Genomic DNA, 22818 nt, shown 5'->3' with positions numbered 1-22818 from the left:
TCACGGCTGCATATCAAAATTGGGGAAGACCGCAGGCTAATTTTTAAAAATATTTAAAAAATTAAAAAGAAAAGCAGCATGTGGTCTCTCTTATTTTGATACACAGCCAAGATAAGCGCACGGCTGTGGGCTGCAGCCTGTAGCCGTGGGCTTTATCTGTGCTGGGAATCATAATATTGGGGGACCCTACATGTTGAAATATGAGCACTTTCTGTGAATCCTTAAGTGCTGCCTTTGGGGATCCTCTTTTCAAAGTCAATGGATGGTTGGATTCTTACCATAGCAAGGATTTAGTGGCCATTGGTTTCCTAGAAGTTGGTGTAATAAGGTCACCCTTACTTGTTTTATAAAAGACCCTCCCACCTCAATAGCCCTCCTTCCATTTGAAAAGTAATGTACAAATTCAGATTACTGTTGTTAAGCTTATGCACAAAATCAGAGAATAGTTCAGACAAATCATTTGTAGATTCTCAATTATTTCAGGTGTCTCGTCTTAAACCAGCAACCCTAATTCATGTCCCTTGGTGTCTCTCCGTTATCTCGGGAGTCTTCTTGTGGTCTGAATTTGTGGCGCACTGGACAAGCCAGGGGCCACAGAGCACAACACCCCACACTCCCAGCAGGCACACCGAAGTCAGACACAAAACCCTTGTTGCCTTCCTCCAGGGGCTGATGATCACACCAGGGGGTGGGCCAGGCGGTTGGTCCCGCCCACCGAGGAGTTCACAGTCCTGGAGGCGGGAAAACAGGCAGTCTAGTTTTGACAGTGAAAGTGGAAGGAGGAAAGTGTAGTAGTGGAGCAACTGACTGACAGCGTCCGGGTGTGTGGCCCGGGCGGAACAGCAAGGTTGGCAGACGGTGGTGACCGTCTGCAGGAGTGGCCTATCCGAGTTACCGTAAGGACCGTGGACGGGCAGTGGCCTGGCGGTACCGGACCAGTGCACAAAGAGAAGCCAGCACCATCTGGCAGGGGCTTTTCGGACCCCGGCAAGGCTAGGAGTCGCCGTGAATTTGCCGAATCCGTTAGTGAAGGGGACCTCCTGGGTTTCCAAACAGTTCAGTCCCGACAGAAGGCAACAGTCCAACCAACAGAGGGAGACACCGCCACCGCCAAGGCAACCGTTTCTCAGGGCCAGCGCCTGCGGGCAAAGAGAGGCTCCTCCAGCCCATATCCAAGCTGGGGAGCGGGTTACCGGTGGGAACCCATCGGAACAATCAACCGTACTTGGGTGCAGGGAAAGGCAGTCACCATCAACCTGCCGGGGGAAACAACACCGCAGCCGTCTGTGGGACCCGTCCATCCAGCCGAGTGTTTTACCGAGAACTGTGTCTTCATCATTGGGCTGAGTGAGTACCACCGTGCCGTGCGGCACAGCGCTGCCCCTGCGACCCTGCACCTCGCCAGGCCCCGTAACCCGCCTGCCATCCATCCCTACCCCACCCCAGGGCCCCGGGACAACCAACCCCCTACCCATGGAGGGGAGAACTAACAACAAAGCTGCTCCCTGTCACCGCTCCCGGGATCCCCGTCCAGAGCAGCGGTGGTGTCACCATTATCACCACAGCCGTGGGTGGCGTCACTGACAATAAATCCCCACACTCAATCCAAACCCCCTTTTCACTCACGGGCGAGGAGCGCCGCTCGAGTCCCCGGGATCCGGCCCACCGCTCGAGCCACCACCGAGCAGCAGCACCAGCGGCCGGACCCGAGCAGTGGGAGAGCGCAGCGTCCCCTCCTCCGCCCACGACAACTTGGCGTCACGAACAGGATCTTACCGCTCTGCCATTGAGTGGAGGTGCGCGTTGTTATTGCCGGAGGTGTCCGGCTGAAAATTTGCCGAAGCCGCCATCTTGGGCGCGAAGAGTTCCCGCTCGAGCGTCTCCTCGAGTAGTGGAGGCGCGAAGGCCAAAACCCCGCCCCAATAGAGGAGGAGCCGGAAAGAAACTAAGGGGGACGAAATGGCGGCCGGTCGCATGTGAGCGTGGCTATAAAAGCAGGGACGCCAGGACTCTACGGCGATATTGGGTTCGTGGAAGCCCTGATTACCAAGATACATAACCCAACTCCCAACTAGGAAGCCCCCGCGCCCGGCACGGCGACGTGGCTGAGGGACCGGACCGTCCCGCTGAGTAACCATCTGCAGGCCCACATGCAGCTCCTCCTGGAGGAGTGGGAGACCGACATGGCGAACGTGGTGGCCGCTATGCAGAGACGCGTGGTGGAAAAGGATTCGGAGGAGCGGGTAAGGGACCCACGCCCCTGTATTCCTGAGGGATCGGCCACTGCGGCTGAGGAGCCCGGCCTGCGCCCGCTCACCCTGCCTCCCTCCCCGCTACCCATGTTAGCTGCTGCCGCCCCGCCACTAGGCCCGCTACCTGTCCAACCGGTAGCGATACCCTGCCAACCCGCCCCGGCGGACCAACCGGCTGCAGACACTCAGGACCCCCCTGAACCGCTCCCATGGGAGCCGCTGAGACCGCGACCCCTTGATGAGGATGTGCCAGAAGTCCCGGCAGTGATTGCGCCAGACCCCGAGCCCAGGACCGTGGCATGGATGAAGGCCCGAGTGATGGAGTTCCACCAACGCCAGCAAAGTCAGATATATCTCATGATGGAGCAGTGGACCCATGAGGTGGAAATGCTGGTTGCAGCTGCCCCAATGTATGGGATGGGCGCAGATGTGACGGAGCCAACGGGTAACCCACGTCCCCATGTCCTACCAGGACCGGCCACTGCGGCTGGGGGGCCCGGTCCTATCACGGCCCTCATATCGTCCCTACCATTATCCTTGGGGCGCCTCAGTGTTAGCCAACCTGACCTACTGCCCCACGCTACCGTGGAGGGATCTGATGTGCTGGATACTGGAAGCCAGGAGGCTGCGGCAGCTGGCGGCAACCCGCGTGACGCAGAGACAAGCGATAGTGACTCCAGTGACTCCAGCTCCGGTGCTGAGCCCACCCCTGGAAGTGAAGAGGCAAGTGAGCGTCTCCGTTACGTGGGAGAGCTGGTAGTCTATTACAATGCGCGTAATGGTGGGAATGGATACCGGGCACCCCTGTCCCAGCAGACATGTCACTGCATGTTTGATATGCTGGTGGCGGAGGATGGGGCCGTCTCATCAGAGGAATCAGAGTGATGGCAGCGGAATGCCGTTGTCACCGTCCCCGTTGGGACCACCAAAGTTTTGAAAGTTTTGCAAAAATGATAAGGATAATCTACCGATGAAGTCACCTGATTGCCATCTGATTTACTGCTGATTGAAACCGGTTGTTGTCGGCACCGTTGTCCCCGTGGGGACCGTTCAAAAAGTTGCATAAAGAACTCTTTATGAACAGGCCCGAGAACTTGCAGGGCAACCACAAACTAGTGGCATGTAAATAAAAATGTTTGTTGTGGCTTCCACCGTTACCGCCTCCGGAGAGGCAGATGGGAGGAAGGGCCCGCAGTGGAGTAGGCTGGGGCCCAGCCACCACCGGAACCGGTGGCGATCCTCTGAGGGTTTCAGGGGTTCCCCATGGACGTGGGTCCCCTGAAAAGGACAGAACCCGCTCGGGTGACTTGTGCTGGACTGGGGTCAAGGGGTGCTGCCTGTTTGCTTAGGGGCAGCATCAGGGCCAGGTTGCTTGGGTGGGAAAGAGCGGAAGCCGTAACCGTAACGTTTTAAGTAAGAGTACCTCCCGATGTGGGAAGAAGTTATTATAATTGTATGTCTGTTACCGTTTTCTATCTTTTTCAGTTGGTGAAAATAAAACCGGTGATGGACGGGCAGCCCGCGGACGGTCTGCATTTAACTAAGGGGGAATGTGGCGCCCTGGACAAGCCAGGGGCCACAGAGCACAACACTCACAACACCCCACACTCCCAGCAGGCACACCGAAGTCAGACACAAAACCCTTGTTGCCTTCCTCCAGGGGCTGATGATCACACCAGGGGGTGGGCCAGGCGGTTGGTCCCGCCCACCGAGGAGTTCACAGTCCTGGAGGCGGGAAAACAGGCAGTCTAGTTTTGACAGTGAAAGTGGAAGGAGGAAAGTGTAGTAGTGGAGCAACTGACTGACAGCGTCCGGGTGTGTGGCCCGGGCGGAACAGCAAGGTTGGCAGACGGTGGTGACCGTCTGCAGGAGTGGCCTATCGGAGTCTATCGTAAGGACCGTGGACGGGCGGTGGCCCGGCGGTACCGGACCGGTACACAAAGAGAAGCCAGCACCATCTGGCAGGGGCTTTTCGGACCCCGGCAAGGCTAGGAGTCGCCGTGAATTTGCCGAATCTGTTAGTGAAGGGGACCTCCTGGGTTTCCAAACAGTTCAGTCCCGACAGAAGGCAACAGTCCAACCAACAGAGGGAGACACCGCCACCGCCAAGGCAACCGTTTCTCAGGGCCAGCGCCTGCGGGCAAAGAGGGGCTCCTCCAGCCCATATCCAAGCTGGGGAGCGGGTTACCGGTGGGAACCCATCGGAACCATCAACCGTACTTAGGTGCAGGGAAAGGCAGTCACCATCAACCTGCCGGGGGAAACAACAGCGCAGCCGTCTGTGGGACCCGTCCATCCAGCCGAGTGTTTTACCGAGAACTGTGTCTTCATCATTGGGCTGAGTGAGTACCACCGTGCCGTGCGGCACAGCGCTGCCCCTGCGACCCTGCACCTCGCCAGGCCCCGTAACCCGCCTGCCATCCATCCCTACCCCACCCCAGGGCCCCGGGACAACCAACCCCCTACCCATGGAGGGGAGAACTAACAACAAAGCTGCTCCCTGTCACCGCTCCCGAGATCCCCGTCCAGAGCAGCGGTGGTGTCACCATTATCACCACAGCCGTGGGTGGCGTCACGGACAATAAATCCCCACAATCAATCCAAACCCCCTTTTCACTCACGGGCGAGGAGCGCCGCTCGAGTCCCCGGGATCCGGCCCACCGCTCGAGCCACCACCGAGCAGCAGCACCAGCGGCCGGACCCGAGCAGTGGGAGAGCGCAGCGTCCCCTCCTCCGCCCGCGACAACTTCATGGTCCAATAAATGATTTGATGTTAGAAGAAGTAAACTATTTTATATTCTGGCTTGCAAAAATATGATCCAGTGTACAATAATGTAATAAATTATACTCACCTTATTGATTCCCTGATGCTTTTCTTCCAATGCTGCCCAGGTACCCCGCACAGTCTCCATGATTCCACATTTGGCCAAAGATATGACCACTTCAGCCAATCACTGACTGCAACAGTGACCGATACATCTGTACTGTGCACAGTGATTGACTCTGGAGCAGAATGTCTAGATATTGGCCCCATAGTTACATTATGAGAAGCATCAATGTTGCCTATTGAAATTTTCCAATATGTATATGTATTAAGAAATAATAATTAAAAAAGTAACATAAGTCTGTGTAACACACCCTAAGGCCATGTGCCCATTGGGAAAGTGTCCTGCGGATATGTGGCGCCCTTGACCTGGTCAGGCACCACTGAGTACTGCACTCAGGCTGAGTGAGTACAAAACAGGTAATCCGAAAGGCTGACTAGGGTGTGGACACACAAACACACAGTAAGTAACCAGGAACACACACACAGCTTAGAGGGGCTCCTGGGCAGACCCAGGGAGGGGGCGTAGCCCTTGCATCCCAGCTAGTGGTTGGTGGTGGGACTAGAGACGGAGAGTTGTGCAGTGGCAGTCAGAGGAGTAGGAGTGGAGCAGCCGAGTCTGGAGTGGAGGGCTGAAGAGCAGGACACAGCCAGACTCTGCACCTGTAGTGGCTGCTTGTGGGGGAGAACACAATTGTGCCACCTGAAAACCACCTAATGAAGTAGTGAAGAGGTGGCTGAGTAAGGGGACTACTGGAAGGCCAGGCCCGCACGGGGAAACAGGTCCCCAGAGCAGGAACCCATCTACTTGGCCTGCTAAACCTGCTGGTGAGGGTGCTGGATGTACCTCACCGAACCCGCAGCATCAACAGCAACGAGGCCCATAAGGAGGATCGAGCCTGGAGCCATCTTATCCTTGGTCCACGCTGTCAGCAAACGGGTCAGAAAGGGGAGAAGAGGCAGTTGCAACTTCCCTGGGTGATCCCGGAGCACTCCAAGTCGGGGTCACCTCAAAACTAGAAGGGCTAGGAAGGCGAGTCAGCAGTCACCCCTACGTCGGCCTGAAGGATACCTGGTTCCACCTGGTCTATCATAGCATCGCTCGGGCTGTCTTACTCTACCAGCAAAAAGTGAGTAAGGCTACTTTCACACATCCGGATTTTTGCTCTGCGGCACAATACGGCGTTCTGCAGAAAAACCGCAACCGGCTTTTTTAACGCCGGTTGCGGTTTTTTTTGCATAGACTTACATTAGTGCCGTATTGTGCCGCAGGGGCTTGCGTTCGGTTCGGTTTTTGCCGCATGCGGCAGATTTAGCCGATGCCGCGGCCGGATCGAACGTTCCCTGCAACGTTTTTTGCTCCGGCAAAAAACACCGCATCGCGCCGCATCCGGCCGCTGCGGCGCATTTTTCTATGCATACCTATGGAGGCCGGATGCGGCGCAATGCGGAAAAAACGCATCCGGTCGCCGCATGCGGTTTTTTCCACTGCGCATGCTCAGTAGCATGCCGCAACCGGAAAAAAACGGACGGGCCGCATGTAAAAACTTATGCAACGGATGCGGTGTTTTTGCCGCATCCGTTGCATAGTTTTCACAGCCGGATTGAGCCGCAGTGCTCAAACCGGATGTGTGAAAGTAGCCTAAAAACCCTGAAAGACATTGCTGCCTGTGTGTGAGTTCTTCTGCGACCTGTGGTACTACACACTTACACTGAGCCCTGGGGCCAGCCTCACTCTCGGGAGGCCACAACATCAGACTGCACCTACCATCAGCCCCAGATGCTCCCTAAACTGCAGTGGCGGTCACCCACTGACCGCAAATACCGAGAGTGGCGTCACGATTCCCATTGAAGTTAACCTGACAAACCTGTTGCCAGAAGATTCCCGGCACGTGAAGTCACGGGAGACCCGGAGTCGACCTGAAGGTGAGTGGGGCTTCACAGATATATCCGCAAGACATTCCGCAGGAGCTCCCAGAAATCCGAAGCACAACTTTGTCTGAGTTGTGCTGAGTGCAGAAGTCCAGCGGAATATCCTGCAGATATGCTGCAGGCATTCTGCATTGAGGATACAGTACCATGGCTTGGGCACTGCATCCTCAATGCAGAACAAGTGCTGGAGTGATCGGTGAGTTCATATTTACCTGTATCGCACAGCAACTTGGTTTCCAGCCGTCTCCTGGAGAACATGGGCAATTTTTGCCAAAAATCTCATTTTTCAATAGTACAGCTCGGAATGTTGGTACTGTGCACACTTTGCAATACATAATATTTTGAGTAGAGGTTGTTTTTATGTTGTTTTTCATTGTTATATAGGTTTTTGGTTGGTCCCCATCTTGCAGTGCACCTCATTTTTATTTTTCCATCTGTCCTGATTTTTGGCAGTTGGTGGCTGTTCACACATTGCCATCCAGCCCTGTCCACTGGCTATTTACTCCAAGCAGCATGTGCTTGGGCCTGTCCCGCCCACAACCATGAATCAGTCATGGAGACGGGACTGAAAAGCACCAGGTACATGCTTTGCAGTCCTATTTTTGCATATGTGAGGCCGCATGGCATACTTTAAATAAAAATATTTTAGTGTAGGACTGCCCCAAAGAGATTTGCCGTGACGTGGCGGGGTAGCTCGAAAAATTGCAATTTTTTGCCAAAAATCTCATTTTTCAATAGTACAGCTTGGAATGTTTGTACTGTGCACACTTTGCAATACATAATATTTTGAGTAGGAGAAGATTGGCAGGGCCTGGACGAGCTCTGGTTGTCACATGACCGGAGCTCGGCCGGTCATTTGACCGCAGCTCGTGCAGGCCCTGCTCATCTCTTGCAGCCAGCTCCTGGCACCCTCTCGTTCTTCTACACCGAAGGAAGAGTCTCCGGAGTCTTCATTCAAGGCAGGTAAGTATAGAGATCGCGCTGAACAATCCGCAGGACTAATTGACATGCAGTTCTTTGCGGCTGCGGGAAATCCGCAGCTTTTCCCGCAGGTGCAAATTACGCAGCATTGAAACAGCACTCCCCAAATCCCATAGCATAACATGGGGAGTGCCTGTACTTGCGCAAACCTGTGGATTTGTCTGGAAAATACAGAAAATCCGCAGATTTCCTGAAGCAAAATCCACATGAATTTTGTCCCGTGGGCACAGGGCGTAAAAGTTCAACACATAATTAGAATCCAATGACAATAAAATCTGTGACTTCTTTGCATTTAGTGGTCACTACTCACCTGTGCGGTTATCTGTAAGAATCTCCTCTTTACACCGCTCATCACCCCTCACATATGTCTCTGTAGTATTAATATGGATCAGATCTTCCCCCTGAAACAAAGATTATAAAAGTCACAGATAGATGGAGAAGTCATGTGAAATAGTTATCACACACCTATAGGTTTCCTATATAAATCCAACCTGTCGGCTCCTAATTGTAACCAGCAGTCTCCATAACCAGAATATTGTGAGAAGATCCAGACAACATCTAATGTCTATAATCAGCTTTATCCTGTTTAGTTATATCCCACTTCTGTTGAGGAATAACAAGTGCATTTGACACATTAGTTGGACACCAGCGATGTATTAACCTGCAATTTTCCTGGCTGAGCCCCGCTTGTTTCTCAGAACAGTTCTTCACAGCCTTCTCAACTAGTTCAGGTCCACATTTATTGAATGTTTTCCATGAACTGAACATTTTTTATTTTTTTACACCATTTCATATAATTCCTTCTCCCCCTACAAAGTTGGCAGTTTGTAAAATATTGGCCCTGTTTAATCTACCACCAACATTGATGGCTTTTTCAAAGTCAGTCAGATCTGTCAATTTTCCTATCGTGATGTAGATTTTTACTGAACCTGATTGCCAGAAACTAAATAACTTAATTTTATGGCGCCATCAGGATCACATCTAACTTCCATATAGAGAAGCTCTGATCACAAAATGACCAATGTCTCTAATAAATTGTCAGTTTGTTGTCTAATACCAGTGGATAAAACAAGTTCGAACACAAGACATTCACAGTGGTCAACATATCATAGGGGAGATTTCATGACTCCTTCTCTCCATTTACCTGATGATCGTGAGGAACATCGGGATCTTCTTGTTTACAGTCCTGTGGAAGAAGAGGACGGGGACATCTCTCTGGTGTTGTCTTCTCACTGGATAGAACTGGAGGAAACAGATACAGGGACTGAATACATTCTTTACATACAGATAATTATAGGCCATGTGTATTTAGTCCTGTCTATTACCTGGTGATGTGATGGGCTGGGGAACCTCCATCATGACGTCCTTGTACAGATCTTTGTGTCCTTCTAAATACTCCCACTCCTCCATGGAGAAATAGACGGTGACATCCTGACACCTTATAGGAACCTGACACATACAATGATACCGTCATCCCCCGATCCCTTCATAGCGTTACTGTATAATGTCCCAGCATTCCCAGCAGTGTCACCTCTCCAGTCAGCAGCTCAATCATCTTGTAGGTGAGTTCTAGGATCTTCTGGTCATTGATGTCCTCATGTATCAGGGGGTGAGGTGGAGGCCCCATGATTGGGCTCAAGGGTCTTCCCCATCCCTCAGACACAGGGTCCTGACAGCGCTCACTAGAGGTCTTCACTACTGTGTAATCCTGGTTATGGAGAGACACATTAATAAATCTCACTACAGACATTTCCAGAGTCCTCACCTCTCCAGTTCTGTCCATCTGTTATTCCCATAGATAAGAATGATGTAATGTGACGTCATCAGAATCTCTCACCTCTCCAGTAATCCGGAAGAGGATCTCTAGGGTGAGGTGTAATATCCTCTCCGCCATCTTATCCCTGTCCCTATCCATCCTTGATGGGTCAATCATGAATATTCTCTTATATAGAAGATATGAGAGGATCCGATATTGTAGAGACCTGAATGGGAAGAAGATGACGATGTAACATCAGAAAGATCCCTTGTAAGAAATCTCCGGAGCTGTTACCGGCTTCACATGATCACTACATCCAGTCCTGGCCCCGTCCTGCCCCCGGTATAACACAAAATCCAACTATAGTCACACACAGAGATTTATCACAGAATATCAACAATCCAGCACCAAAGACACAGAATAAATATAAAAAGAAAAATGTAAATAATTAAAACAAGAAACAAAATTATGAAGTGCAGGAACATCCACAGAGATCGGACGGCAGAACCGGGGCCGTCAGTAACAGATAATGATAGAACATTAGATAGTGACAACATGGAGCGGGTGACGGCCATAATGGAGACTGTACAGTAACAGAACAGTGAGTGGCGTCAGGAGAGAAGTGACCCGATCTAATCCCATACAGACAGATCTCCTGATAGAGCTGCACAGTGGATGCCTGTGATCGTATTTTGGGGGTGAATGAGGCAGGAGGAATGCCGGCTGAGGGATGTGTAGTGGTGTATAATGCAGGGAGTTTCTATGTGGTGGGATTTTAGGTGGTGTACGATGCTGGGGGGGATGCCTTCGATGGAATTAAAGGGTTTGTCCACTACTTGGGACACCTCTTCTCATTACCCATGTTTGCCCCATTAACCCCTTAACGACCTTTGACGTACTGGGTACGTCACTGTGACATGGTGCTAAACGACCCATGACGTACCCAGTACGTCATGGCGAAATCGCGGTCCCGGAGCCCCGGGGAGTCCAATTTCTTTGATTAAACGGTAGATTCGGGAAGGAAGGGACCTCTGCCTAACCTCAGGAGGGGTGGTGCCTCCTCCCCGAACCTACAGAGGCTGTGATTGGCTGACAAACGCCGCTCAGCCAATTACAGTCACTGTAATGTTCCAGCCATTGAAAATGCCTGGAACATTTAAATCCACCCCTGATCAGTGCTGCTGTAGCACTGGTCATTGGCTGGAGCTGGGTGATTGGTGCTTCACCCGCCCCCAGCTCTGATTGGAGAGACCGGTCTTGTGACCGCTCTCTCCAATCAATGTGGATCTGCGGCCTGTGACCGTCCCTGGAAGCCGAGGAGAGCGGTCTCTGCGGGTGCCCATCGGTAAGTTGCCGCCCGCCCCTGTCCCTGATCGCCCGCCCCTGTCCCCCCCTGTCCCCGATCGCCCCCGCCGCTGTCTCCGATCGCCCCGCCCCCCCCCGCCGCTGTCTCTGATACCCCCGCCCGCCACCGCCAGCCCCGCCACGGCTCCGATCGCCCCGCCGCTGCTCCGGATCCACCGCTGTCCCCGCCGCCACGCTCCCGATCCACCGCTGTCCCCGTCGCCACGCTCACCACTGTCCCCACCGCTGCTCCGGATCCACCGCTGTCCCCGCCGCCACGCTCGCCACTGTCCCCATCGCTGCTCCGAATCCACCGCTGTCCCCGGCGCCACGCTCGCCACTGTCCCCACCGCTGCTCCGGATCCACCACTGTCCCCGCCGCCACGCTCGCCACTGTCCCCACCGCTGCTCCGGATCCACCGCTGTCCCCGCCGCCACGCTCACCACTGTCCCCACCGCTGCTCCGGATCCACCGCTGTCCCCGTCGCCGCGCTCGCCACTGTCCCCACCGCCGCTCCCGATCCACCGCTGTCCCCGTCGCCACGCTCGCCACTGTCCCCACCGCCGCTCCGGATTCACCGCTGTCCCCGCCGCTGCTCCGTATCCACCGCTGTCCCCGTCGCCACGCTCGCCACTGTCCCCGCCGCTGCTCCGGATCCACCGCTGTCCCCACCGCCACGCTCGCCACTGTCCCCGCCGCCGCTCCCGATCCACCGCTGTCCCCGCCGCCACGCTCGCCACTGTCCCCGCCACTGCTCCGGATCCACCACTGTCCCCACCGCCGCTCCCGATCCACCGCTGTCCCCGTCGCCATGCTCGCCACTGTCCCCACCGCCGCTCCGGATCCACCGCTGTCCCCGCCGCTGCTCCGGATCCACCGCTGTCCCCGTCGCCACGCTCGCCACTGTCCCCGCCGCTGCTCCGGATCCACCGCTGTCCCCACCGCCACGCTCGCCACTGTCCCCGCCGCCGCTCCCGATCCACCGCTGTCCCCGCCGCCACGCTCGCCACTGTCCCCGCCGCTGCTCCGGATCCACCGCTGTCCCCGCCGCCACGCTCCCGATCCACCGCTGTCCCCGTCGCCACGCTCGCCACTGTCCCCACCGCTGCTTCGGATCCACCGCTGTCCCCGCCGCCACGCTCGCCACTGTCCCCACCGCTGCTCCGGATCCACCGCTGTCCCCGGCGCCACGCTCGCCACTGTCCCCACCGCTGCTCCGGATCCACCGCTGTCCCCGCCGCCACGCTCGCCACTGTCCCCACCGCTGCTCCGGATCCACCGCTGTCCCCGCCGCCACGCTCGCCACTGTCCCCACCGCTGCTCCGGATCCACCGCTGTCCCCGCCGCCACGCTCGCCACTGTCCCCACCGTCGCTCCCGATCCACCGCTGTGCCCGTCGCCACGCTCTCCACTGTCCCCACCGCCGCTCCGGATCCACCGCTGTCCCCGCCGCTGCTCCGGATCCACCGCTGTCCCCGCCGCTGCTCCGGATCCACCGCTGTCCCCGCCGCCACGCTCGCCACTGTCCCCGCCGCCGCTCCCGATCCACCGCTGTCCCCGCCGCCACGCTCGCCACTGTCCCCGCCGCCGTCGCACTCCCCTTATTCAGCCGCTGCTGCCCCCGAATCGGCCCCCACTGTTCCCGATCGGCGGCCGCCGCCTCCTTCATCGGCTGCCCCTTCTCCATCGCCACTACACCTCCTATCCCTCCATGTGCTGCAAGCCACCCTCCCCCCACATGTGGGCGGCGGGTGGCTTGCAGCACATGTGGGGGGAGGGTGGCTTGCAGCACATGTGGGGGGAGGGTGGCTTGCAGCACATGTGGGGGGAGGGTGGCTTGCAGCACATGTGCTGCAAGCCACCCTCCCCCCACATGTGCTGCAAGCCACCCTCCCCCCACATGTACTGCTGCAAGCCACCCTCCCCCCACATGTGCTGCAAGCCACCCTCCCCCCAGGGGCCCCAGCTCCTCCATGTGCCATCTCTCTCTCCCATCAGACTCTGCCCCCCTCCCTGATCTGCTGCCTGCTCTCTCCCATCCTCTTCATCTACTGCCCCCTCTCACCCTCCTCAATCTGTTGCCTCCTTCATCTGCTGCCTCTTCTGTCTGCTGTGACCCTGCTGCCTAGATCCATCCTGTAAGGTAGGTATCCCCATCTCACCTCCCTCCCCCCCTTCTCTTATATAGAAGATATGAGAGGATCCGATATTGTAGAGACCTGAATGGGAAGAAGATGACGATGTAACATCAGAAAGATCCCTTGTAAGAAATCTCCGGAGCTGTTACCGGCTTCACATGATCACTACATCCAGTCCTGGCCCCGTCCTGCCCCCGGTATAACACAAAATCCAACTATAGTCACACACAGAGATTTATCACAGAATATCAACAATCCAGCACCAAAGACACAGAATAAATATAAAAAGAAAAATGTAAATAATTAAAACAAGACACAAAATTATGAAGTGCAGGAACATCCACAGAGATCGGACGGCAGAACCGGGGCCGTCAGTAACAGATAATGATAGAACATTAGATAGTGACAACATGGAGCGGGTGACGGCCATAATGGAGACTGTACAGTAACAGAACAGTGAGTGGCGTCAGGAGAGAAGTGACCCGATCTAATCCCATACAGACAGATCTCCTGATAGAGCTGCACAGTGGATGCCTGTGATCGTATTTTGGGGGTGAATGAGGCAGGAGGAATGCCGGCTGAGGGATGTGTAGTGGTGTATAATGCAGGGAGTTTCTATGTGGTGGGATTTTAGGTGGTGTACGATGCTGGGGGGGATGCCTTCGATGGAATTAAAGGGTTTGTCCACTACTTGGGACACCTCTTCTCATTACCCATGTTTGCCCCATTAACCCCTTAACGACCTTTGACGTACTGGGTACGTCACTGTGACATGGTGCTAAACGACCCATGACGTACCCAGTACGTCATGGCGAAATCGCGGTCCCGGAGCCCCGGGGAGTCCAATTTCTTTGATTAAACGGTAGATTCGGGAAGGAAGGGACCTCTGCCTAACCTCAGGAGGGGTGGTGCCTCCTCCCCGAACCTACAGAGGCTGTGATTGGCTGACAAACGCCGCTCAGCCAATTACAGTCACTGTAATGTTCCAGCCATTGAAAATGCCTGGAACATTTAAATCCACCCCTGATCAGTGCTGCTGTAGCACTGGTCATTGGCTGGAGCTGGGTGATTGGTGCTTCACCCGCCCCCAGCTCTGATTGGAGAGACCGGTCTTGTGACCGCTCTCTCCAATCAATGTGGATCTGCGGCCTGTGACCGTCCCTGGAAGCCGAGGAGAGCGGTCTCTGCGGGTGCCCATCGGTAAGTTGCCGCCCGCCCCTGTCCCTGATCGCCCGCCCCTGTCCCCCCCTGTCCCCGATCGCCCCCGCCGCTGTCTCCGATCGCCCCGCCCCCCCCGCCGCTGTCTCTGATACCCCCGCCCGCCACCGCCAGCCCCGCCACGGCTCCGATCGCCCCGCCGCTGCTCCGGATCCACCGCTGTCCCCGCCGCCACGCTCCCGATCCACCGCTGTCCCCGTCGCCACGCTCACCACTGTCCCCACCGCTGCTCCGGATCCACCGCTGTCCCCGCCGCCACGCTCGCCACTGTCCCCATCGCTGCTCCGAATCCACCGCTGTCCCCGGCGCCACGCTCGCCACTGTCCCCACCGCTGCTCCGGATCCACCACTGTCCCCGCCGCCACGCTCGCCACTGTCCCCACCGCTGCTCCGGATCCACCGCTGTCCCCGCCGCCACGCTCACCACTGTCCCCACCGCTGCTCCGGATCCACCGCTGTCCCCGTCGCCGCGCTCGCCACTGTCCCCACCGCCGCTCCCGATCCACCGCTGTCCCCGTCGCCACGCTCGCCACTGTCCCCACCGCCGCTCCGGATTCACCGCTGTCCCCGCCGCTGCTCCGTATCCACCGCTGTCCCCGTCGCCACGCTCGCCACTGTCCCCGCCGCTGCTCCGGATCCACCGCTGTCCCCACCGCCACGCTCGCCACTGTCCCCGCCGCCGCTCCCGATCCACCGCTGTCCCCGCCGCCACGCTCGCCACTGTCCCCGCCACTGCTCCGGATCCACCGCTGTCCCCGCCGCCACGCTCCCGATCCACCGCTGTCCCCGTCGCCACGCTCGCCACTGTCCCCACCGCTGCTTCGGATCCACCGCTGTCCCCGCCGCCACGCTCGCCACTGTCCCCACCGCTGCTCCGGATCCACCGCTGTCCCCGTCGCCGCGCTCGCCACTGTCCCCACCGCCGCTCCCGATCCACCGCTGTCCCCGTCGCCATGCTCGCCACTGTCCCCACCGCCGCTCCGGATCCACCGCTGTCCCCGCCGCTGCTCCGGATCCACCGCTGTCCCCGTCGCCACGCTCGCCACTGTCCCCGCCGCTGCTCCGGATCCACCGCTGTCCCCACCGCCACGCTCGCCACTGTCCCCGCCGCCGCTCCCGATCCACCGCTGTCCCCGCCGCCACGCTCGCCACTGTCCCCGCCGCTGCTCCGGATCCACCGCTGTCCCCGCCGCCACGCTCCCGATCCACCGCTGTCCCCGTCGCCACGCTCGCCACTGTCCCCACCGCTGCTTCGGATCCACCGCTGTCCCCGCCGCCACGCTCGCCACTGTCCCCACCGCTGCTCCGGATCCACCGCTGTCCCCGGCGCCACGCTCGCCACTGTCCCCACCGCTGCTCCGGATCCACCGCTGTCCCCGCCGCCACGCTCGCCACTGTCCCCACCGCTGCTCCGGATCCACCGCTGTCCCCGCCGCCACGCTCGCCACTGTCCCCACCGCTGCTCCGGATCCACCGCTGTCCCCGCCGCCACGCTCGCCACTGTCCCCACCGTCGCTCCCGATCCACCGCTGTGCCCGTCGCCACGCTCTCCACTGTCCCCACCGCCGCTCCGGATCCACCGCTGTCCCCGCCGCTGCTCCGGATCCACCGCTGTCCCCGCCGCTGCTCCGGATCCACCGCTGTCCCCGCCGCCACGCTCGCCACTGTCCCCGCCGCCGCTCCCGATCCACCGCTGTCCCCGCCGCCACGCTCGCCACTGTCCCCGCCGCCGTCGCACTCCCCTTATTCAGCCGCTGCTGCCCCCGAATCGGCCCCCACTGTTCCCGATCGGCGGCCGCCGCCTCCTTCATCGGCTGCCCCTTCTCCATCGCCACTACACCTCCTATCCCTCCATGTGCTGCAAGCCACCCTCCCCCCACATGTGGGCGGCGGGTGGCTTGCAGCACATGTGGGGGGAGGGTGGCTTGCAGCACATGTGGGGGGAGGGTGGCTTGCAGCACATGTGGGGGGAGGGTGGCTTGCAGCACATGTGCTGCAAGCCACCCTCCCCCCACATGTGCTGCAAGCCACCCTCCCCCCACATGTACTGCTGCAAGCCACCCTCCCCCCACATGTGCTGCAAGCCACCCTCCCCCCAGGGGCCCCAGCTCCTCCATGTGCCATCTCTCTCTCCCATCAGACTCTGCCCCCCTCCCTGATCTGCTGCCTGCTCTCTCCCATCCTCTTCATCTACTGCCCCCTCTCACCCTCCTCAATCTGTTGCCTCCTTCATCTGCTGCCTCTTCTGTCTGCTGTGACCCTGCTGCCTAGATCCATCCTGTAAGGTAGGTATCCCCATCTCACCTCCCTCCCCCCCATCCTCTGCCGCTCCTCCATCCGCTGCGCCATTTCCCATCTTCCATCCGCTGCGCCATTTCCCATCCTGTGCCGCTCCTCCATCCGCTGCGCCATTTCCCATCATCCATCCGCTGCGCCCTTTCCCATCCTCTGCCGCTCCTCCATCCGCTGCGCCATTTCCCATCTTCCATCCGCTGCGCCCTTTCCCATCCTCTGCCGCTCCTCCATCCGCTGCGCCATTTCCCATCATCCATCCGCTGCGCCCTTTCCGATCCTCTGCCGCTCCTCCATCCGCTGCGCACTTTCCCATCTTCCATCCGCTGCGCCCTTTCTCATCTGCCGCCCCGCCCTCTCGCATCGCATTATCCAGCGCAGTTGCTCGCTTCCAGACTGCAGTGGATGATGCGATGCGAGACTCGTGCATTGCTCTCACGTTTGGCACTGGTCTTAGTGGCAGGCGCTCTTTTTTTTATTAATTTTTTTTTTTTTTTTTACTGATGTCTGTATTTTTTATTTCGCCAAACTAATTTTTTTGTATGGGGGGGGGGTCTAGTTTCCAAAATGGGATCACATGTAGGGGAGCTCCATTGTTTAGGCACCTCAGGGGGTCTCCAAATGAAACATGGCGTCTGCTAATAATTCCAATCAATTTTACTGTGAAATGGCGCTCCTTCTCTTCTGAGCCCCGCTGTACGCCCAAACAATTGATTTCCACCACATATGAGGTACCTGTGTACTCAGGAGAAATTGCACAATACATTTTATGGTGCATTTTTTCCTCATACCCTTGTGGAAATAAAGCTACCTGTTTGAAAAAACAATTTTGTGGTAAAAAAAAGAATAAAATATTTTCACGGCTGAACATTACAAATGTTTGTGAAGCCTCCAGGGGTTCAAAGTGGTCACTAAACAGCTAGATAAATTCCATGAGGGGTCTAGTTTCCAAAATGGGGTCAATTGTGGGGGAGCTCCATTGTTTAGGCACTTCAGGGGGGTCTCCAAACGCAACATGGCGTCCGCTAATAATTCCAACCAATTTTGCTGTGAAATGGCGCTCCTTGCCTTCCGAGTCCTGCCGTGTGCCCAAACATTTGATTTCCACCACATATGGGGTATCTGCGTACTCAGGAGAAAATGGACAATACATTTTATGGTGCATTTTTTCCTGATACCCTTGTGAAAAAAAAAAAGTTACCTGGTTGAAGCAACAGTTTTGTGGTAAAAAAACATTTTTTCTTTTCACGGCTCAACGTTATAAACTTCTGTGAAGCCCCCAGGGGTTCAAAGTGCACATCAAACATCTAGAACAAATATTTGAGGGCTCTAGTTTCCAAAATGGGGTCACTTATAGGGGAGATCCATTGTTTAGGTACCTCAGGGAGTCTTCAAACCCGACATGGCGTCTGCTAATGAGTGCAGCTAATTTTGCACTCAAAAATTCAAATGGCGCTCCTTGCCTTCCGAGTCCTGCCGTGTGCCCAAACATTTGATTTCCACCACATATGGGGTATCTGCGTACTCAGGAGAAAATGCACGATACATTTTATGATGCATTTTTCCTGATACCCTTGTGAAAATACTAATTTTTATGGCTAAAGTAACATTTTTGTATTAAAAAAGTAACATTTTCATTTTTTCGTCTACATTGCTTTGGTTGCTGTGAAGCTCCTAAGGGGTTAATAAACTTCTTGGATGCGGTTTTGAGCAGAGTGAGGGGTACAGATTTTAGAATGGGGTCACTTTTGGGTATTTTCTGTCGCCTAGGTTTCTCAAATCACTCCAAATGTGATGTGGTACCTAAAAATTTTTTTTTGTAAATTTTGTTGGAAAAATGAGAAATTGAACCCTTCTAACTTCCTAACGGAATTTTTTTTTTTTTTCAAAAATTGCGCTGGTGTAAAGCAGACAAGTGGGAAATGTTATTTAGTAACTATTTTGTGTGACATATCTTTTAGATTTATGGGCATAAAATTTCAAATTTTGAAAATTGCAAAATTTTCAAAATTTTCGCCAAATTTCCGAAATTTTCACAAATAAACGCAAAACATATCGGCCTAAATTTACCACTGACATGAAGTACAATATGTCACGAAAAAACAATCTCAGAATCGCCAGGATCCGTTGAAGTGTTCCAGAGTTATAACCTGTCAAAGTGACACTGGTCAAAATTGCAAAAAATGGCCGGGTCTTTAAGGTGAAAACAGGCTGGGGGCTGAAGGGGTTAAACTAAAGCTTATACTCCACTCCGCTGCCAATATCATTCCAGTTGTGTTAGCTCTTCCATTACTCGAGCTAACATGAGGCTATGTCACACAAGCCTTGCCCCAAACAGCGCCAGCTTCATTGTCCCTACTTTCAGAGGTATAAGTAATCAAGAGGAGAGTGTCCAACTGGAGACGTCCACAGTGTGATGTGAAAGTATTTGTCCATCAATATGTAAGTCAAAATCAGGAATGGAACCTACACTGAGAATAACTATAATAAAATTGCTTCATCAAATACTGAAGAAATGCCCCAAAGTGCTATGTATAAGGCTGGGTTCACATTGTTTTTGATCTCTATGTCAGCGGCTCAGTCGGGGTTTACCGTATTTTTCGTTTTATATGACGGGATTATGAGACGCACCTCAAATTTAGAGATAAAAAAGGTGAAAAAAATGGGGTCTGTCTTATACTCTGGTGTTGACTTACCGGAGAGGGTTGGCAGCGGTGGTGGAGTGGAGTCACAGGAGGCACTGGAAGTGCTGGTGGGGTTGGACCTGGCAGCGGTGGGGTATGTCGTGGCAGCGGTGGGGTACGTCATGGCAGCGGAAGCTGCGGTAGCTGTTTGGAGCAGGCCTGTGCGGCAGGTGTCCCAGATGCTCTGTTGGTAGTCTTGGCTTCAAAGAAATGGCGCCTGGAGCAGCACATGCACAGATGGAGCTCTCAGCCGAGAACTCCATCTGCGCACACGCTGACTCCGAGCGCCATCATTTGAACCCAGAGCATCTGGGATACCTGCTGCACCAGCCTGCTCCATACAGCCACCACAGCCCGCACGAAGAGGCAGCCTGCCGCCTGCCTGCACGGAGAGGCCGCCCGCACAGACAGCCGTCCATGCCAATTCTCCACCTGGTAAGCAATATTCGGATTTTAGGACGCACCCCTCATTTTCCTCCGAAAAATTTGGGAGGAAAACTGCGTCTTATAATCCGAAAAATACGGTCAGCCGAGAGCTCCATTTGCACACGCGCTGACTCCGAGCGCCATCATTTAAACCCAGAGCATCTGGGATACCTGCTGCATCAGCCTGCTGCATACAGCCACTGCAGCCCTCCTGCCCGCACAAAGAGGCAGCCTGCCCGCACGGAGAGGCAGCCTGCCCGAACGGAGAGGCAGCCTGCCACCTGCCCGCACGGAGAGGCAGCCTGCTACCTGCCCGCATGGAGATGCAGCCTGCCCACACAAAGAGTCAGCCTGCCACCTGCCCGCACGGAGAGTCAGCCTGCCACCTGCCCGCACAGAGAGGCAGCCTGCCCACATGGAGAGGCAGCCTGCCCGAACGGAGAGGCAGCCTGCCGCCTGCCCGCATGGAGATGCAGCCTGCCCACACAAAGAGGCAGCCTGCCACCTGCCCGCACGGAGAGGCAGCCTACCGCCCGCACAGGCGCACAGACTGCAACGTTACTGGAGTATCAAAAAGCACAAGGTGTGCCATACTCAGGGACATGGCCACGGTAAGGAAGGCTGAAAAACGACCACCTTTGAACAAGAAACATAAGATAAAACGTTAAGACTGGGCCAAGAAATATCTTCAGACTGATTTTTCAAAGGTTTTATAGACTGATAAAATGAGAGTGACTCTTGATGGGCCAGATGGATGGGCCAGAGGCTGGATCAGTAAAGGGCAGAGAGCTTCTCTCCGACTCAGACGCCAGCAAGGTGGAGGTGGGATACTGGTACGGGCTGGAATCATCAAAGAGTAACTTGTGGGACCTTTTCTGGTTGAGGATGGAGTGAAGCTCAACTCCCAGATCTACTGCCAGTTTTCTGGAAGACAACTTCTTCAAGCAGTGGTGCAGGAAGAAGTCGGTATCGTTCAAGATAAACATGATTTTCATGCAGGACAATGCTCCATCACATACATCCAACTACTCCACAGCGTGGCTGGCCAGTAAAAGTCTAAAGCCTGTTTTACACGAGTCGACCGATCGCGTGATTTCACGATCGATCGTACCCGCCCCCCGTCGTTTGTGCGTCACGGGCAAATCGCTGTCCGTGTCGCACAAAGTCGTGAAACCCCCGTCACACGTACTTACCTGATGAGCGACGTCGCTGTGGGCGGCGAACATCCTCTTCCTGAAGGGGGAGGGACGTTTGGCGTCACAGCGACGTCACACAGCCGCTGGCCAATAGAAGCAGAGGGGCGGAGATGAGCGGGACGTTAACATCCCGCCCACTTCCTTCCTTCCGCATAGCCGGCAGGTGCCGTGGGACGCAGGTAAGCTGAGTTCATCGTTCCCGGGGTGTCACACGGAGCGATGTGTGCTGCCCCGGGTACGATGAACAACCGGCGCCATTTCAAATAACCAATATTTTGAAACTGAGCGATGAGTACACGACTCACGATTTGTGAGCGATACTGCATTGCTCAGAGGTGTTACATGAGACGACGTCGTGAACGATGCCAGATGTGCGTCACGAAAACCGTGACCCCGACGATGCATCGCACGATAGCTCGTCTCATGTAAAGCACCCTTAAAAGATGAAAAAATAATGACACCCTTGTTCACCTGGTCTGAACCCCATAAGAACCTGTGGTCCCTCATAAAATGTGGGATCTACAGGGAGGGAAAAAAGTACACCTCTCTGAACAGTATCTGGTGGCTGCTGCACGCAATGTTGATCGTAAACAGATCAAGTAACTGACAGAATCTATGGATGGTAGGCTGTTGAGTGTCATCATAAAAAAGGTGGCTATATTGGTCACTATTTTTTGGGGGTTTTGTTTCTGCATGTCAGAAATGTTTATTTCTAAATTTTGTGCAGTTATATTAGTTTACCTGGTGAAAATAAACAAGTGAGATGGGAATATATTTGGTTTTTATTAAGTTGCCTAATAATTCTGCACAGTAATAGTTACCTGCAGAAACAGATATTCTCCTAAGATAGCCAAATCTAACAAAAACCCCACTCCAACTTCCAAAAATAGTAAGCTTTGATATCTATGAGTCTTTTGGGTTGATTGAGAACATAGTTGTTGATCAATAATAAAAAAAATCCTCTAAAACACAACTTGCCTAATAATTCTGCACACGGTGTATTTTATGGACTCTAAAAATAACAGAAGGTGCAACCCTAAGCTGACCCTCAAACTAGGGATCTTAAGCTGTCCCTTATCCCAGAGGTAAGCTTGATGGTAGCTAAGTCTGGGCCCCCAGAATGTCCCTAACTCTTGTTTGATTCCTGATCTTATACTCCCTCTTCCGCCACCCCAGGAGAGGGCCGGGATTGGAGAAGCAAACCCCACAAATAAAATAGTCAGGGGAAAGTACCAAAACTCTGAGCTGAGGGTGGAGTTTCACATATTGTCATCGTATCATCTGCGCAGGTGGGGGAGATATTAATCTCTCCATCTCCTCCATTGTCAGCTGATCTGACAGGAGTCCATACATTCTGATGTCCTCACTAATATACACCTGACAGGAGCCCATATATTCTGATGTCCTCACTAATATATACCTGACAGGAGCCCATACATTCTAGGCTCAACCATCTCCACATACCTTCTCCTGCAGAGCCGCACACTGGATATATGGCTGCTCTGTGCTTACAGGACCTGTGATGATGTCACATGGAGGGGAGGAGTCAGGGGTCACATGATCAGTTCCTCAGTGTGTGCAGGACTCTGTGGTGCTGGATGAGGTGAAGTTTATGTGTGGGGGTCAGGAGGGATTTACAGTGTGGATGTAGCAGAGCCGTGTGTGTGTGTGTGTGTGTACGTGTGTGTACGAGGTGTGGGGACATACTAAAAAAATGAAGAAAAGGAATAAATAAAAAAATGAACATAACTTCTTGGTTAAAAATTATAGAGAT

The 22818-nt window shown here is 54.9% G+C and overlaps 1 protein-coding gene across 1 annotated transcript in view; it reads right to left on the bottom strand.

The window, feature by feature from the left end:
* The window catches only part of LOC142311960 (uncharacterized), a 64966-nt gene extending 42416 nt beyond the window's left edge, over positions 1 to 22550 (bottom strand). Inside the window, exons 1-6 of the mRNA XM_075350827.1 lie at positions 22509 to 22550; positions 9827 to 9971; positions 9521 to 9697; positions 9315 to 9438; positions 9134 to 9231; positions 8300 to 8390 (exon numbers count right to left, since the gene is read on the bottom strand). Coding sequence (XP_075206942.1) covers positions 8300 to 8390; positions 9134 to 9231; positions 9315 to 9438; positions 9521 to 9697; positions 9827 to 9922 — 586 coding nt within the window. The 5' untranslated portion in view covers positions 9923 to 9971; positions 22509 to 22550. The remainder of the gene's footprint in view (positions 1 to 8299; positions 8391 to 9133; positions 9232 to 9314; positions 9439 to 9520; positions 9698 to 9826; positions 9972 to 22508) is intronic.
* Between the last annotated feature and the right edge of the window lie 268 nt (positions 22551 to 22818).

The sequence above is a fragment of the Anomaloglossus baeobatrachus genome, chromosome 5 (assembly GCF_048569485.1).
Source record: "Anomaloglossus baeobatrachus isolate aAnoBae1 chromosome 5, aAnoBae1.hap1, whole genome shotgun sequence".
In the NCBI taxonomy this organism is placed as follows: Eukaryota; Metazoa; Chordata; class Amphibia; order Anura; family Aromobatidae; genus Anomaloglossus; species Anomaloglossus baeobatrachus.
This window is presented reverse-complemented; position numbering and strand designations above follow the sequence as displayed.